The sequence below is a fragment of the Lupinus angustifolius genome, unplaced genomic scaffold, assembly GCF_001865875.1.
Source record: "Lupinus angustifolius cultivar Tanjil unplaced genomic scaffold, LupAngTanjil_v1.0 Scaffold_19_54, whole genome shotgun sequence".
In the NCBI taxonomy this organism is placed as follows: domain Eukaryota; kingdom Viridiplantae; phylum Streptophyta; class Magnoliopsida; order Fabales; family Fabaceae; genus Lupinus; species Lupinus angustifolius.
In genome coordinates, this window is record NW_017719343.1 from 1,128 (window position 1) to 21,156 (window position 20,029).

At 31.7% G+C, this 20,029-nt stretch overlaps 1 protein-coding gene across 1 annotated transcript; it reads right to left on the reverse strand.

Annotated features, from left to right (window-relative positions):
• Window positions 1–300: 300 nt before the first annotated feature.
• Window positions 301–6,596, reverse strand: LOC109338206 (probable WRKY transcription factor 13). Its single transcript, XM_019575388.1, has 3 exons — window positions 6,152–6,596; window positions 5,383–5,616; window positions 301–647 (listed from the first exon to the last, which is right to left on the reverse strand). The coding sequence occupies exons 1-3, from the start codon at window positions 6,415–6,417 to the stop codon at window positions 476–478; spliced, it is 672 nt and encodes a 223-aa protein (XP_019430933.1). The 5' UTR covers window positions 6,418–6,596; the 3' UTR covers window positions 301–475.
• Between the last annotated feature and the right edge of the window lie 13,433 nt (window positions 6,597–20,029).

Sequence of the window (20,029 nt, forward strand, 5' to 3'; positions counted from 1 at the left end):
TTAAGGAGAAGATAAGAAGAAGATGATTTCATTTTTTGGTTTCCTTTTTTTATTCATGTTTTTTGTTAGGTCCCTTGGATAGAAGACGTGCTCTAGATACCAATTGTTAGGATTGCAGAAAACAAAAAATGAGAAGATGTATATTGAATTCACTAAGATTCATTCATCTTAGCCAAGTTTACAAAGCTTTCCTTTTATTGTAAGGAAGACAACTACTTTAACATAATTTCAAAAGCATACTAACTAAAAGTGGCAAGTATTAATTAACACAACTAGCTTTCACTAAACTCATAAGGCTTGGGTTATTGGGCTTTTCTAACATAAACTGACAATGAATCAAAACCATGCATCATTTTTTTGATACACTGCCAATTTTAACACCTTCTTTACTTATTTCATTTTCAGGAACCCTTCAGAACACATATTTAGGATAGACATATACATATGTAATTATTACATTTGTGTATATAATTAACTACCAAAAGAAATTGGTAAATCGAGATGGAGACTGTGATTCTTCACGTTCATTTGATGGAAAATGAGCATGTCTCCCTTCATATGTGGTTATCACCATCCTTGGATCCTCAGCTAAACGCTCCACTCGTTTCTTTACTCGACAATTATCTTGAGTGCAACGGTAGTAGCTTCTACAAGTTATATATACAAAAAGGCATGATTAGGGAACTATAATTTAGTTTTAGAATACAAAGAAAACATGCAAAAATAACACGCCTACACCAAAATGTACTGGTCAGATAGAGACTAAACCGTAAAACATGCAATAAGATTGGGTTTCAAGATATTTTTTTTATAGGCAAATGTTAGTATGTTTGTATTTGTTGTGAGCGATACTCAAACATTCAACCTCATTTACTCTACCCTTTCTCCTTAACATCAAACCACCTTATAACTCCGTTTTTTAAAAAAAAAATTAATTTCCTATGGATGATACTCGAACTCACAACCTTCTTCACTATGTTTCTTAAACCCCTCTTAACATTGGACCATCTTATGACTCTTTTCAGTTAAAATGACATATAGTGTATTTTGTGTGTTGAAAATATGGTAACACGTGTTTGTTGACTAACTTAGTGTTACGCATAATATAACAATTGGCCTCAAAGAATTTTTTTTTAGCTACCGCAAATATATCACTCTACTTTATTGATTGATTTTTTTAATATCTGATAATTAAATTGAGAAAATATATTTTTCAAAATCAAATACTAGTGTTACATGGAGTAAGACAACGGTATATCTTCTAATTCAATTATAGATCACACAACAGGCTATACAAGTGTGATAAAGATCACTAATGGGTTGAAGAACAAAAATCTAGTGTCCCAATCCAAAAACAACAATATTGGCCGTAGGGCCTCAAAGAACTCATTCACTTGGGCCCAGGATGTTGGCCCTTCATTCAAAACCGTGTTAAAGATGTGAGGCTGTGCGCCTATACATATAGATGGCAAAAAAGACGATGCTTGTGGATGCACCTGCATAGCCCACATTTTTATGCGGGCAATACATATAAATTTTGTTCATTTGCTCGTACCGTCTTGTTCGTTTTGCCCACATGCATTTCTATTGGGCAATGTTGCGACCCACAAACATAATTTAAGGAAAAATTAAGAAAATTTCAAATAAGTTATAATGTGATTTTGAATCCCTAAAAAAATTGTAATCTAAAGTAATTTGTTCAACTTTATATAAAACATTAAAGTTTTTGTTAATTTTTCATCTTCAACTCCTTTATTTAATTTAATTTTTTTATTATATGAGTTTTTTATTTTTTTTAATTATTTAACAAGTCTATGGGCTGCCCGCAAGCCCATTTTAACAATGTATGTCCATTTTTTAATTATTTAACAATGTTTGCCGCTTAATTGTTGTGGGGATTTGCGGCCACAAATAAAGTAGGTCGGATGATCCATTTTACCATCTCTACATGTGAGCACACCCTTTATCTTAATTACTTGGATTAGCTTAATACAGGTAAAGACATTTTTGTAGATAATATATGTACTTATATTTCTATGAACATGTCATCTGTTTATCATTCCTCTTGGTGCAGAAAATATAAAACTGTTGCATGTTTAATTCAAATACTTGTAAGTATTTTTTTACTAGTTAAAAAAGTGACATAGTATGTGAAGGACAATATGTTATTTAGGTGTGTTAGGACTTAAGTATACAAGAAGAATCTAACTTAAAAGACTAGTCTATTATGTATGAGAATCTCATTACTTAAGTACAACATTGAATTTGCTATTATACTCAGTTTGAGACTCTTAACAATCTTTCATATGACAAATAGTATTTGAATTCTATAATAAATTAATGTGCCTATCTAAGAAATTCCTCATAATTTATAAGATACTATTTATATATGAAAGGGTAAACAGATCACAGAGAACAGATAGTGTGAGGAATTTGTATTGATACATAAAAAAGTGACAACTGAAAATTAAAGAGAAAGATACATATTTTAGATTTTGTCTAAAGATATACTCTCTTCCTCAGACATAAACAGAAAAAAAATCATAAAAAATGTCTCAAGTAGTCAAATCAAAGTTTAAATAATGGGTTGAAAAATGAATGATTCAGTATTGACAAAGATAAAAAAGAGTGCAATGAATTAGCAGTTTCATTTTTTTCAAATCAATTTTCTGTGAGAAAGATATATAAATAATTAAATTATTAATTATAAGAGATTAAAGTGTTTTCCCATATCAGGAGATAACTTATCACCTTAAATTTACTTATTATTTAATATGTGTCTTATTTTTTTTATAATATTTTAAAATGAAAACCTCTAGAGGTAAGAGAAATAAGACAAATTTCAAATAATTTGTCATGAAACATGTAATTAAGAACTTGTAAATTGTAACATTAAAACTTGTATTCCTTGTTTCTTTTCCAATTTTTTATAATATCGGAACACTTGTTTCATTTGATCTTTATTAAATTATTTTATAAAATGGTTATTTTAATCTGTTTCATGAGAAAAGCTAAGCTTACATCGACAAATTTAAAATAAATTTTCAAATACATAAATTTAATCACTTTTCCATAAAATAAATGTTTGTAAATTGATGGTGTAGATTTTTTTTTCATTTTTGTGTATTATTTATCACTCATTTTTTACTAATAAATATCTGTTAAATAAAAGTAAAAAATATAAAATAATACACATACCTGATTTATGATGCATCGGCGGTCTAAATATTTTACTTTTTACACAATCAACAATAAACTAAGTTTGAGTCATGACACCCCACAAAATTCAAACATACCATAATATGATGTGTTATATGTATACATTATCCAACAATATAGCACATATATGCTTTATATTTAATGTTATAGAATATGTGTATATTAGGGATGAGCATGAGACGAGTTGAAACGGATTAAGCATATTCCTCAACCCATATCTAAATATTGATCAGGTCAATTTTTGAACTCGAACCTGTCCCTAATTAGGATGGGACGCGTGAGAGACGAGTCCAAAATAAGACGGGTTAAGATAAGGATGACACGAGTTGGAAATGGACAAAATGATAAATGTAGACTTTTTCTCATATGCCCAATCAAAATTACCATAATCTGTACATAAACTCAACTAAAACATGCATTCCACATACATCAGTATATAAACTACAAACCGTAAATTGCATACTTCAAACTAAAATCTATCACAATCACGTGACTGGAACTTATAAAAAATATTGAAAATTTTGGAACAATTTAAACTGTCAAGTGTCAACCTAAGCTAAAGTGTTCTTATAAATGATAAAAAAAAAATATGAGAACTGAAATGACAACAACATGTCAATACTTAAAATTTTATACAAAAATGAAAACAATAAATAGCTCTTAAATGACAAATGAAACTTAAATTGGAGTTCACGCAAAGTACACAAAAACTTCTATCAATCAAGATTCATGAGTTTGTAAGTATTTGAGTTATGTAGGTTGAACATAATGGGTTTTGATAGCTACTTATTCAACTATTCTTAATATGACTACAAGGGATGGGTCAGGTGACTCGGACATAGATCCAAACCCGTCTTTTTTACGACGAGTCTGTCTCTTTTAATCGCGTACATATTATCCTCACAACTTAAAATTCGTACATCCAGTAATACAAAGATATTAATCTCATCTAATAATTTTGTTAATGCATATGCAAGAAAAATATAATCGACAAATATTGTGAAATACAATGAGGAATGAGTAGATATGCCCCACAAGCTCTCGCCATTAGCTAGTTTTCCCCCAAACTTTCGAAGATAAATTTCCAAATTGATCTTTTGCATTACCATATATTTATGCAAGTTCTTAATTTCATTTCACGGCTGAAAACATCATTCTATATTAGAGAGACGTATATGTCAATTGGCAAAATATTCAAACCGCCAATACTAATTTCAACAGCATGAAAAAAAACGAGAAGCAAAGTATGACATGTGACAATATTTTGCACTAATCCTAATTTGTTGTAACATCAATCTCAATGTCTTTAAGTTGTGGTGTCCAATGGTCATAATTCCTTGGTTATGGGAGTCTCTGATCTCTAAACCTTCACAATTTTATATTATGTTTTCAGAATGAAGATCACCTACTACCCTAAAACAATATTCTCAACAATGTCTCATGCAATGGAATGTTATGTTCGTATTTATCACAAAAAGTTAAATAGTGAGAAATAAAATTATAGTTATATGTGACATTTTTATTGTGTCAAAATTTCATTAGATAAAACATGGTTGGATATATAATATTGGGACATATTGCTTAGCAAAGGGGTTTATGTGGGTGAAAAACAAAAATCATATGTCTCCAAAAATTATATTTTTATCTCCTAAGTCAATAACTTTCTAACAAGTAATATATAAAAAATATTTTTTATTTTTATGAATTTTCTTTTTAATTAGACGTTACTTTTTAATTGTGTTAAGATACAAATGGAACAGCAAGTAAGACATATGATTTCGTGGGTGAAAATCTTAAGAGAGACCTAGTAAGTAATGTACATGCCTAATTTGTAGTTATTTATAACATTGGCAAATTTTCATCCTCTTCCTCAACAAAAACTCCTTTGCATAAAGTGAAACATAGCATTACATCTTTAATGATTGTAGTCATCCCCGTACTACGCGCCAAACTTAAACTCTTCCCAAACCTAGTAGTGAGCCAAATATATAATTCCAATAATAGCATAACACAATCATGAGAGAGAGAGAGAGAGACAGAAATAACTGATTGAATTTAAACAAATTTCCTTTGAACTTTTGTTACCTATGCAATAACGATTAAAAGATAAATAAAAATAGAGAAACTTTTGAATTAAGTAAATGGTAATAATATAATACATACCTTGGGTGCTGTGTGTTCTTTACCACTTTCTGTCCGTACTTTCTCCACTTGTATCCATCATCCAACACATCCACTTCGCTCAAGGTCTTGAAGCAAAACCTAGGTTCTCTCACTTTCCTTCTTGCCTTCATTTTCTTCATCTTCATGGCTGAAACTCCTACATGTTGTTGATGATGATGTTCATCCCCTTCACTCCTTTTACCCATTATGCAATCTGTTACTTCTCTCCACGCCCTAAATTGAACAATACCACAAGAACAGGTTTATGTCTTACGTTAGAATAAAATGATTGGATTGTCGCAGACTATATATTTTTGAATAAAACATTTGTACAATATTGAATGGCTTAAGAAAAGTAATGAGTGCACAAAATAAATAAATAAATTAGAGTGATAAGGATTAATCTCCGTAGATCGTGCAACGAAACCAATCTGTTTTACTATAAACAAGATTTTGAACTATGAAAAGGTTGCATATATTGGGGGCTAATAGTACAGTTCATAATCTGTGGTTAAAATGCAACCTTCATCACAGTTAAGATTATTTATGAAGGGAGTGTGGATTCCCAAAAAATAACCGGAAATACAACATGACATATTTATCATTTTGAATACTATGAAATAACAATTTTATCATTGAAAATAAAAGTTGAAATAAGAATTTGTCTTTCGAGTACCAAAGATGATTCTTATTCTTACAAAGGTGAAGTACAAAATCAAAAGGCTGTCAATGGTGTGAAACAGTGAAAATCAAAGGGAAGTTGTCTCACCAGGAATTTACTCTGGATCTGTTAGTGGAAAAGAGTTGCCCCTCTCCTCCAAAACTAGAAGTGAGATCTTGCCATGGTTTTTGAACAGTGGTTGTTGCATAGTTTTCACTCGAAGCAGCAACACATGAAAGTGAATTAGTAGCTATGGCAGTGAAGTCCTTCAAAGGAGGAAGGGTTAGGTTTGGTGGGAAAGGAAGGAATCCCATTTGTGCAGGGATCTGATCTTGCTCTTCAAAACCGCTTTGGTTCACAAATGTTGTGGACATAACTTCCTAAGCCTTTCTTTTCTCTAAGCTACTATTGTTATTCAATCTCAATCTGTAGATAGATAGTTCTCTATGGAGAAGTTAAGGAAGAAGAGAAGGGGTTGGTTAACTTTGCATATAAATAGATTATTCTTCTAGGGCAAGAGGGTTTGCGGTAAATTGTAGAGGGTTTCACTCTAACTTTGGCAACGAGGTTACACCAGAAATATAGTGGCGCCCAACCAACTTTACCTTTTTCTCTTCGGTTCTCCTATCTACACATGGAATTCCATTACCATATTGAGATCATGACACATGGTAAAATTAAAAATCTAACAGTCTTAGTTTTAACTCATTTTTAATAAAATAAATTATAGTTATTGTTTCTCCTTGATTTTGGACTCTCGAGTTCTGGAGAGGAGTTGGACTCCTACACATGATGTTACTTTTTCAGGAGTTATAACATTCTTTTTTATTCACAACAACATGGTTCCTCAATATTAATTCGTTTCGAGGTGGAGAGAGGTTTTGTGTACATTGTATTTTAAATTTAGTTCCCCTTGCGGTTAGGTTTAGTTAATGTAACATGATAAAGATATGGTTGTGATATCTTTAAGAAGAATATCAAAACTATAATATTACAAATATTTAGAATAACATCTTTTATACCAAAATGTTTGTCACTCTAGGTGACATATCAATATTTGTTGTAAGTGATTAATAGAATTATTTCAATAAAAAATTTAATAAATAAAAATATTTCCTAAAGAACTAATTTAGCTACTTAATACAAATAATTTATAAAAAATAATATATCCTCCTACCCACAAGAAAATAATATATATCACAAATTAATATTTTGTTTATTAATACTTAGTTTATAAGTGACATATGTCACTTTCTTATGACTAAAGAGATTTATAGGAGAATTTAATATGAAAATATATCATACTCATAATTTATATGTCCAATCTAAAAATATAATTAAAAATAACAAAAGTTCTCATTTTACATAACACATTCCCAGTATTCAATGTATGATACACCTCATATATATATATATACTTTAAAAAAACTAAATATAAAGAAGAAATTAGCGGAAGTATATGACTAATAAGCTGAAGAAAAGAACAAACACGCTCACAAAAATAGTCATAAATAGTGTTTTAAATTAACACTATACTTATAATTATAGTTATACTTTGTAGACTCGGGTCTCCACAATAACATCTAAATCACACTTTCTCTTAATTTTTGACAATTACAACAAATACAACCACAATTTAAAATATTAGAATATACATACTCAAAACCCAATCAGAGAAAACCATGGGAGGACCAACTAAAGAGATACAAAAAATCAACCTCAGGAGTGGAGCAACTAAAGAATATCTTTATTATACATGTCTTTAGGCGATTGATTTTATGAGAAAGTAAAATTAAACTAGTTACATAATTAGAAAAGAAAAAAAAATTGTACAACGGTTTTTCATATAAGAAATGATAAATTTTGTTAACATTTTGTACATTGGTTATAAATTCAGTGAAGGTAAAGAGTGTAGGGTGAATGTAGGTGTGTAATTTGACAGTAGAGTGAACATATATAGGGTTGTAAATGCGACAAAAATGCCAATATATATGTCAAATATTCTGGTCAAATATGTGAATTTTATTATAAATCTTCGTTCACGCAAATGGCTTTTTCTGGTCTTGTATAGAAATATGTCTTCCCCGAATCTAACCTTCAAAACATGTCAAACCTAATCTTACATACAATTGTAAAAACATATTTTTTTTTAATAAGGAAATATACTTGGGTTAAAGGTGATGGTATAACTATGAGTCGGCTTGACAGATTCTTAATCTCTAACGCATGGGCTTTTAAATGGCCTAATTTACTTCAGAAAGGGTTGAAGCTTCATGTCTCTGATCATTGTGTTGTTGTTCTCTATGATAATTTTTATGATTGGGGTCTGAGACCCTTTAGGGTTATTAATGCTTTGGTTTGAGGATAAACATTTTGCTATTTTGTTGAGAATAATCAGGCTGAGCTTTAATGTCATGGTTGGAGTATGTTTGCTTTCAAGGAGAAACTCAAACAATTAAAAGCCATCGTGAAGAAGTGGAACAAAGAGCATTTTGGGACATCAAGAGCAAAATCAACAAGGCTGGAAATGAGATTCATGAGTTTGATATGAAGGATGAATATGTGGGTCTTAATGATGAGGAGGAAAACACAAATAGATCTAGGGTTTGGGTTGATCTTTGGCATGCTCAGTCGCTTCTTCATAATCTTACTTTCCAAAAGTCTAGATCCAGATGGCTTAAGGAAGGTGATTCTAATTCTAATTACTTCCATAGTCTTATGAATAGTCGGAATTATCGAAACTCTATACAAGAGCTCAATATCCAAGGCCATTGGATTGATGATGTTAATGGTGTCAGATAGGGGATCTTTAATCACTTCGAGAACCTTTTTACGGAACAAAGCAAAAATCGTCCGACCTTGTATGATGTTACCCTTCGTCAATTAGATTCTTTGGACAATGATGTGCTTACTACAACATTTGATGACGAGGAGATTAAAAATGCTATATGGGTTTATGATGGTGGCAAGAGTCATGGGCCTGATGGTTTTAATTTTAAATTGATAAAAGCCTTCTGGAATATAATGAAGAATGATATCATTTCTATGGTCTGGGGGTTTCATGCTAATGGTAAAATCTTCAAAGGTGTCAACTCTTCCTTCATTTGTCTCATCCCGAAGAGGTTCAGCCCTCACCATGTGGGCAATTATAGACCTATCTCCCTTATTGGTTGTCTATACAAAATTCTGGCTAAGTTGCTCACAAACAGATTACGAAAAGTGCTCGGTAAGGTTATCAGTGATAACCAATTTTATTTTCTTAAAGGTCGTCATATTCTAGATGGTGTGACTATCGTCAATGAAATCATTCATGATGCTAAGAGAACTGGTCATCAATGTGGTATTTTTAAAATTGACTTTGAAAAAAACTTTTGATTCAGTTTCATGGAGTTTACTCGATCATATGATGTCTCAACTTGGGTTCTGTCAAAAATGGAGTGGTTAGATTATGGAATGTTTGTCTACTGTTACCACGTCTATTCTGGTTAATGGCAGCCCTACGAAGGAGAAACATCTTCAACATGGACTGCGACAAGGAGATTCTCTTTCTCCTTTCCTTTTTCTTATTGAGGCTGAAGGTCTTTCTGATCTCATACGACATGCTACTTCTTAGGGCCTTTTCAAACCCTACGAGGTGGGCCTGGACAATATTGAAGTCTCTTTGCTTCAATTTTCCGATGATGCAATTCTAATTGGCGACTACTCTAATCAGAACATTTGGACTATGAAAAATATCTTGCAGTTATTTGAGCTCACCTTTGGTCTTAAAATTAACTTCTCCAAAAGTAAATTGCTTGGTTTAAAAATTGTTGAGGATCATACCAAACGATTGGCTGGTTATCTTCACTACAAGCTCTCTCCTTTTGCATTCTCTTACTTGGGTATCCCTGTGGGTGTGAATCATAGAAGACATGATACTTGGACGCCTCTTATTGAAAGACTGAAAAATAGACTTTCTTGTTGGAATAAGAATTATATCTCCTTTGGTGGTCGACTCATCTTAATTAATGTGGTCATCTCTGCTCTCCATGTGTACTTTTTTGTCTTTTTATAAAGCCCCTACTACTACTAACTGACATTGGTTCAAGTGGTACATGCTTGATTCCCTTTAAGCAAGGTTTCGGGTTCGAGTATTGTGGTTAGAAAAAATGTCCGCTGGGAGAGTTAGCCCCATGTACCTGTGGATGTTCCCAGCTCGTACAGGATTGCCTCCAGTACGAGGATACCTGTGGGAAACAAAAAAAAAACCCTACTACTGTTATTAATTCGATTCAAAAAATTCAAAAGGATTTACTTTGAGGAGGATCTGAAAATCATAAGAAAAATAATTGGGTTAAGTGGGATAAATTGTGTTCTCCTAAGTCTAGGGGGTTTAGGGGTCAAAGATATTCACCTTTTTAACCTTTCTCTTCTTGGAAAATGGAATTGTCGTCTTCTTAATAAGAGAGATAGCCTCTAGTGCAAAGTTTTGTGTTCTAAATATGGTCATGACTTTGCTACTACTTCAGGGGTTAGGTTTAGATCGCTCCATCTTAAGAAATCTGCTTGGGCTAGGGATTTATGCAACCTCTCCCCTAGGGATAATTCTAATAATCTTTGGTTTTGTTATGGGGTTTCTCGTCGGGCCAGGGATGAGTCTAAGACTAGGTTTTGGCATGATAATTGGCTTGGTTCTAATAACTTGCTAACTAGGTTTAGAAGACTCTTTTTTTTGAGTCTGCATCAAAATGCTCTCATTAATGGAGTTAGGTAGTTGGTCTGAGGGTACTTGGATTTGGAACTTCAGTTGGAGGCGTCATCTTTTTACTTGAGAACTTGAAGTAATTGATTCTTTTTTGTAGAAACTTCAAAAATGGTGTTACGGGAAAATGCTACTGATTACTGGGAGTGGCGCCATGACAACTCTAATCAGTACTCGATCAAATCTGCTTACGATCTTCCCACTCAACATCACCAACAATCAACTATCAACATCAACCATCTTTGCCTTCTTTGGAAATCCAAAGCTCCCTTAAAAGTCACTACCTTTGCTTGGAGACTTTTTCAAGATAAAATACCTACCATGGACGTACTTCACAAGAGGGGGATTTCTTTATCACATGGAGGAGGTCTTTTATGCCCTTTCTGTAACGAGTATGCAGAAACTCCAGATCATCTATTTTTTACTTGCAACCTCACATCTTTGGCTTGGCAGCTCCTCTACAACTGGTTGAACATCAGCATAACGCTTCCTTCACAACCCATAAACCATTTTATTGCTCATATGGGTATGATATCAAACAAAAGTCGTTCAAAATTTTGGAGTATCATGTGATTAGCTTCAACTTGGGCTATTTGGCTTGCTAGGAATGACTTTATTTTCAACTCTGTTAGTCCTTCTCCTCGAAAGATTTTTGAAGTTGCAAGAATTCATTTCTGGTTATGGGTTAATGGTCAGATGGGCAATAATTCTTTTTCTTACTCAGACTGGATTTCTAATCCAATCTCTTGTCTTATTATCATAGTGTAACTGATTCTTGTCCTTCTTTGTTTCGTTTCTTTTTGTTTATTTTGTAATTATCTTCTATTAATAAAATTCTCTTTGCCGACGAAATTTACGTGAATGTTAATGAACATACAAATATTTGTATTACATCATATATGAAGGATAGTAGAGACATAATTTGGGTGTGAAATCTAATTCCTCAAGTTGTGTAGTGGTCCTGTTTGTCCTAAAAAGCTTGGAAATTCCAATTTCCTTCGTAGTTAGTGGAATTTCATCCTGCCATGGAAGTCAACAATACAAGACAAATAACTCAATATAGATTGATCTATTTGCCCTCCAAAATGCATAAAACTCCCATGCAGTAATCCTGTCACTGTAGATAATAATTATGATATGGGCAAAAGTGAAACCTGTTGAGTACACAATAATAGGAAGAGATACACATACTAAAACATAAGTGAAATTATCATTCACCATAAAGTCCCTATAAAGAAGTAAAAGAGAGAGCGATCCATGCATATTCCACTTTTTAGGGTTTCTTTTACATCATCAATATTATTATAAAGATGATCTCTTTAATAGCATCATATAGAAAAGAAATGTTAATTAATTCAATAAGGTTCTGTTAGATATCTAGGATGACCATATAGTCAAATGTTTAATTCCTAAGATCGATATTTATTAAGAGAGACAATTAATACCTCGAAAAATATTAGTTTTTTACCCATAAAGTGATGAGATTATATTCGTAGTACAAAAAAATAGAAAAGAAATATGAGAGGACAATGATGATGAATCATGGGTGCATATCTATCATACTCTCTCTGTATCAGGGCTAAAGATATTGTTATGATGGGTTAAAGAGGCCCTATTTGACTTATTACAGCAAAAAAGCTTGTTGCCTTTTCTCATACCCCTTTTGTTGTTTAACTTTCGAAAACTCAAACTAACCCACACCCACCCCACTCATTTTTCTCTTGTTTTTTACTTTTTAGCAAACCAACCTTATAATATCGTTATGATCTCATGAATTAATTGTGTAACAATCATGATTAACCTTATCTTTTGTATGCTAGAAAATATATATGTGGACCATTGTGGCCATTGAAAGCGTAGTTTCTCTACCCGTTTTTAAATTTACCCATAATTCAATAATTATTATGTGTTCTTTGTACTTTATCTAGTTGTTTAACTAAACATAAAATTGTGAACATCATTTGAAGAAATTAATGTGAATGAAGCGAAAAGTAGTGTGGCTGAGTAAGAATCCCTGATTAATCAAATTCATAAGCAATTAATTACATAACGCACTAAAGTGATTGCTAGATCTATTCAACAAAGAATGATGATATTTTTATTAATTTTCTCATAAATTAACTTACCTCTTCACTTTTAGCTACATTACAAATCACATTTCTCTTATTTTCTTATCCACTCCTCCCTCAATTCAGATCATCTCAGGTACATAGGAGAATTCATTACTGAATAAGATTATAATACATATCACAAATTTTAACGGATGTGATCTGAAGTTATTTTTTAATAAAAAATTAAAATAAAGAAATAAAAAATTATGTTTATATCTCAATATCAGAGAGATCAGTAATAGAGAGGTGTTGGAGTCATTCTCTTCACATGTCATATTTTCAACTTATAATTGTAATTTTAAGCTTATAAAATATTATACTTTTGAAGAGCAAAAGTTATCAAATGAAATTCTTAAATTTCATAAACAATAATAATAAATAATAATATATAAAGTAATAATTATCAGCCTCATTTCTGTTATTTTATGTACTCTATATTTTCAATTATGTTCTCTTCATGTAATTTCGTTTATTGTAATGTTAATTTTTTGTGCTATTTTATTTTATAAATGTTATTTGTATGAAAATATGAAGGCTTCACTATATTTTTGACCCTTTATCTATTTTAAAATGTTTAATTTGATCATTTATTATTTTTGTTTAAATTTATTTTGGTCCTTATTTTTTCAATGAATTCAATTTGGTTCTTTCCAAAAGAACCAATGCTGTAGAAGGACGAAAATGAATTAAAAAAATTAAAGACTAAATTAAATTCAAACAAAGATAGATTATCAAAATAGACATTCATAAATATATAAAGGACCAAAAATATTATTATGTTGAGTTTAAACTAAAATTTATAAATATTAGTGGAATACGCAAATAATATTATAAATTAAAAAATAATTTGTGACTACAATGCAATTAATAATATTTAGAAATAATATTTGAAATTAAAATAGCTTAAATAACAAAATAATTTGGATTGAATAAACTAATAAGAGTGTAGGAATTGTATTATTACCGGGGTGTAAAATAAGAGGAGATGATGTATTAAACGATTAAGGGATACTCTTATTCATGTATTATATTTAAAGGTGATTAATTGAATGTGTGATTCAACTCCATATTGGAACTTCTTTTTCCCTACATATTTGGTTGGGATCAAATCTGCTTTAAATTTGATGATACATAATTACATATAGTAGGACATTTGATTTTATCCCATTCCATTGGCAATTAGAATACTTTTTCTCTCTTGTTAACGGAGACTCTAAAAACAATAGTCAAAGAATCTAAAATTGAAATAATGTATTAAAGTCACATTATGGTTCTAATTAAACAACCTTTGTTCACGGTTCTACAATTTTTTGTTACATAGAAAATAGATAATATATATTGTTATTTGGAACAAGTGGAACGTGGAAACTGAAAATTTGAAAAGATGAAAGAAATGGAAATTGTGGTTTTTTGCTGGCGTAAGGCTAACGTGCGGATGATATCAGAATGAGTACGTAGCGCGGTAACAAATAATTAATATGTGCATCATATATATTGGAGAATTTAAAAGATAATGCTTCGCCTTTTTTTAAGTTTAAAGTCCTAAGTGAATAGGAGAAAGGGTATGCAGTGGCAAACATGCATCATTTCCTTTTGTCACTGCTTGTAGATGGCTATTATGGCATTCGAACCACCCCCTATTCATGCACATTTTTCTTCAACTTTTCTCCTTTTTCTATTCAATTTTGTTGGGTTAACAACTTAACATCCAGAAAAATATAATATTGTTGATTATCTTGCAAAAATGACTTGTCTTTAAAATAGTTATACAAACCTTAAAATGATTAGTTTTTTATTTAAAAAAGTGAAAAAATAGTTTTAGTAGTACAAATATAGTAGTCAGACATGTACAAAAAGAAAATGGGGAGTAGGTGGCATTATAAAGTACCACATTTATATTCTCTTTGTATCATGCATATAAAGATTGGCTGAAGATTAGTTTTTTATATTTTCTTTTGAAGGACTAATAATAGTTATTGCAATTTAATTATAGTTTCAAAATGTGATGCATATATCAACACATAGTTTTATAATAATATAAGCTAGCTAAGTATCATAATCAAGGACTGTATGGTCTAGTTTGTATGTAAATTTAGATATATAGTATTTCTCCATCAATATACACCATCATGTGATTTTTACCCATCCACTTTTACTAAAGTTAGTAAAACAAAAATACACTATATAAAAACTATTGTTAAGATTACAGAGTCCAAAAGCTAGAGATATGTCTTTATATACTTGATTAATATCCAAAGTTGGAAAACTTTGCATTCAATCTTAACAAATTAATTATTAAGTTCATTTAATACCACATCTTAATTTAAAATCTTATCCTTTTTTAGATTTATTAGTTCATTAACTTATATAATTCCTTTTCTCTATTTATTGGCGACTTTTTTGATATCCTCTCACCCAATTAACAATTGTTTAATCTCTTGATGCATGTACAAGCAATGGTCTTGCTCGATAATATGTTCTACAAACATGAAGATAATTTTACTTTAACTTTATATATATATATATTGTGTGTGTTCCATCCCGATTATCTAGATATCTCGGCTATCGGGGATTGCCTCTCCTCTAACCGGTCAAAAACCAGGCATAACCAGTAGAAGAACATGGCCAGAGTTATTACCTTATTCTTAGTATTCCAGGTTAGAGCCAGTCTGACGTGCCACCAACAACGCACTGCCACGATATATGCAATATCACCTACCCCTTCCGCCAACATGACAAAAACAGGCATGTAATACGACTGTCAGACCTAATGCAAGCTATAAGTCATTTATGCGTAGAGTATGACCTTGTCGAAGGCGCCTGACACGGAAAAGCAGCGCCTGACACGTAAAAGCAGCCCCCGAGAAGCCAGGATGGTCGGCCATGCTAACAGTACTCTTCAAAGCCACATCATCCACCTAAACCATTATAAATAGGGGTCTCCCTCAATAGGAAGTATCACTCACTTAGAACTCATATCTTGTCATTATTACTCTCTACTTACTTCTTGCCTCTCATTTATTGCTCTCAAGCATTACCTCTCAAATCTTACTGACTTAATCATTGGATAACCTTTTCAGATATATCCACCAGCGAGTCCAAGTCAACTTCTATCCAGATTCCATAAGAACTCTCGTCCGGTTATTTGAAGAAGCCTTACACGAACATCCATCCTGACTAAACTGTTCATCCATAGAAGAAAATTGATACAATATATGGGGAGAACATTCATGCCCTATTTACCTCTCGAGTAACAAAACTTCGCTCAACATATAAAGATTAGAATCCAGGGTGACGATTAATTCCACCTTCGACGATGACTAACCCAAGTCCCCCAAAGCGCTGGTCACGTTCCCAAGGTCAGTGGTCAAGGTCATCCACCAGAGGAGTCAACCACATCCCCAACTAGCAATGGTCAAGTTACATCCTCCAAGGTGCGCACCACCTCCCCTTGGCCGGCGATTCTGCTTCCACCCTACGAGCAGCGATCGCGATCTCCTATGGTTGCGAAAGCGTTCCACTACCCAGATCTAGAATAACGACCCTCTTTTGGCTCATTCCCAGTTACCCCCCAAGGCGAAGACCAAGCCACAAATTTAGGGTCCATGCTCATACTCGCTCTAGGGATATTCCCTCTCATGTATGCCATGCATCCGTTCAGAGCATCAGGCTGACCAAAAGTCTACTATCATGCTCGACTATTGAGCAACCTACTAGACTGGGGATAACTGTTTCATCTCAGTCAACCAGACATTCCATGTTGGTCGAGCTATGTTATTCCCTGGCGGACCATGTTAAGCATTCTATTAATAACATTTAAGTCTACAAACATGCCCGACAACCGAGCATCCTGCTATACTAGGGGGGAAATGTTCCATCTCGATTATCCAGATATCTCGACTACCTGGGATGGCATCCCTTCTAACCGGCAAAAAACTAGGCATAACTAGTAGAAGAACCTGGTCGGAGCTATTACCATATTTCTAACATTCCAAGTCGGAGCCGGTCTGACACACCACCACCAACGCACTGCCACGATACTTGCAATCTCACCTACCCCTCTACCAACACGACAAGAACATGCATGCAATGTGGCTGCTAGACATGACGCAAGCTACAAATCAACTATGCGTAGAGTACGGTCCTGCCGAAGCCGCTTGACATGAAAAATCAGCCTCCGACAAGCCAGGTTGGCGGCCATGCCAACACTACTCTCTAGAGCCACGTCATCCTCATCAACCATTATAAATAGGGGTCTCCCCAACATGAAGTATCACTCACTTAAAAGTCATCTCTTGTCATTATTACTCTCTACTTACTTTCTGCCTCTCATTTATTGTTCCTGAGTATTACCTCTCAAATCTTACTGACTTGATCGTCAGATAACCTTTTCAGGTACGTGCACCAGCAGATCCAAGTCAACCTCCGTCCAGATTCCACAAGAACTCTTACCCGAATATTTGAAGAAGCTTTACCCGAACCTCTAGCCTGACCAAACCGTTCATCCACAAGAGAACAATATATATATGTGTTTGTTTGTGTCTTGTTTGAAATAACCCATGTGAGAATAATTCTAATGTTATGAGAATAATAAATATGAGTCATACAACCAAACATGTATTGTTGAGATTAAATTTTTGTTAATAGTTATATGAACACTTAAAAATGATTTGTAATTATTTTTTAATCCAACATCTAACAATTCATAATAAATATTTTTATTTTTTAACATGACAAATATTCAAACTTTATAGATATAGTCACTTAATCTCAAATTGAATACAAGATTAAACATGTATAAATTTTTTTGAGGAAAGTAAAGAGATAAAATTTGTAATTATTTGAATATATTGATTTTTTTTAAATCATTAATATACTACTAGTTTATAGGAATTGACATCTTTTCTAATACTAGAGTCTAATATTAGATAACAATATTTATATGTTAGAGAAATAAATTATTAATAGATTTTGAATTTTTTTAAAATAAAACAAATTTAAAAATTATAAAATTAATCATTTTAGTCATATTTGGAGAATGGATGAGAGTTAAAGAAAATCTATATGAATATGAATGAGTTGTTCCACTTTTTATGTCTTATTGTATTTCAATTCAATTAAAAATTATTACCTACTTAAAAAAGAATAATGAAAGAAATATAAAATGATATTTTTATGTTATTTGGTGACATATAATTTGTATGAGATATGAGAACATAATTTTTTTTTTGGATGTATCGATACTTTCTTACTAAATAGGTAAATATAACCTCAACTTAGAGTTTATAGATACTTTGCAGTAGTGTCAAAATAAAACATTGGTGAGAACATGTGTGACTGTTAATCATCTCCAACTGTATAGAATGATTACCCCCACGCCCCCCTCCTGCTGATAGTGTCTTGCAACTTTTGTCCTTATCCTGTCTCTCCCTCTCTGTCTCTGGGTTTGTCACTCACTCTCTCTTATCACAGACAACCCGTGCCATGTCCTACAGACTACACCAGCTGTGTTGTGACTAGACACTGCCCTTTCTGTCATTTATGCATCATAGTAATATGTTATTATCTCTTTACATTATTACTATTCTTCACATTTCTTATCAAATATATGTGAATTGATAAAATGTCCTCGTCGTTTTGTGAACTTTAGCCAATGAATCTGTAATTAATGATTGCCATATTCTTTTCTAGGGATATATTTTGCTTAAGCTTGTTATTTTCTGTCGATTCTGATTCCAAATATTATTGAAACAAGTGATGAGTTATGAACTTGGAAGTTGGAGAACTAATCCATATGTTCGAATAATATCTTTGTACAGGGCCTTGGTGGCAATTACACGGCCGGTCCCTCGATAATGAATATACTTTTATTAGACAATGTAGTCGGCATATTTCTAACAAGGATACAAAATTATCATCCACCCTATTAAGTTACCTGATTGTGTTTACTTTGGGATGACAATTTTGTTATATTTCATTATATCACTATTGGGTATTATTGGGTACTATGACTCTATCACTAGAAAAAATATATAAATAAATAAACTCATATACCTAATATTTTAGGTATTGTTTTAAAATGTAGTATAAATTTCATTTATATGTTTGCTTCATTCAACCTAGGTGTTGTAAGCATTAATAATATTTTGAGAAACTCTAAATTGATATTTTTCTCACATCACTCGACCTCTTAACCAATGTTGTAAGGATATACTTTAAGGATGATAGAAAAATATTTTATGTTCAAATAAATAGCTTAACATCTAGCCTAATTTTCCTCCACTTTGTATTCCTTAAACATTGTATATTTGTTAATACATTTATTTAAAAGAGAGATTGATTTAATATCAATATGTGCTTCAAATGATAGTATAATCATTGTTCTAAAAATTATATTGTACCAGTCAATTCGACCAATAAATTGAAATTCATACTAATACAATATAATAATTAGATTGATTATATATTCTTACTATGTGAATTGTGATAATCGATCAATTTTTATCAGAATTATTGTACCAATCAAATTTGTACAAACTAGCGGATTATTGATTTTTTTGTTTAAAACTTGCTCAAAAAAGCAACATTAATTTTGCTATAAAATTTAAAAATTTAAAATGAATAAATTTTACTAGACACCGGTTTTATTAGGGGTGTAAAAATTTGGTTCGATTCGGTTTTTGGTACATTTTAGTGACCGAACGATAAAAAACATATGGTTCGGTTCTACTCAATTAACCGCAAATTTAACTATAAGAACCGAACTGAACCACTATTGAATGGTTCGGTTCGGTTCCACAGTTTTTTCATTTACTTTTTCTATAAAAAATCTTGCATCAATTGAAAATTCAAAATGTATTACAAGAGATATTATTTATTCATAAAAAGATAAACATTACTACTATTATTATAAAAAATTATGAATCATATATAACAATACAATTCATGATTAGTAATATATATATATATATATATATATATATATATATATTAGTAAAATATATAATAGTTACATTTATAACCTTACATTTCATAATTAATAACACATGTAACAATACATGTATAACAATATATAATATATGTTAGTTTCAAACTCAATATCACATAAGTTGGAAAATATGTTCCAAATCATAA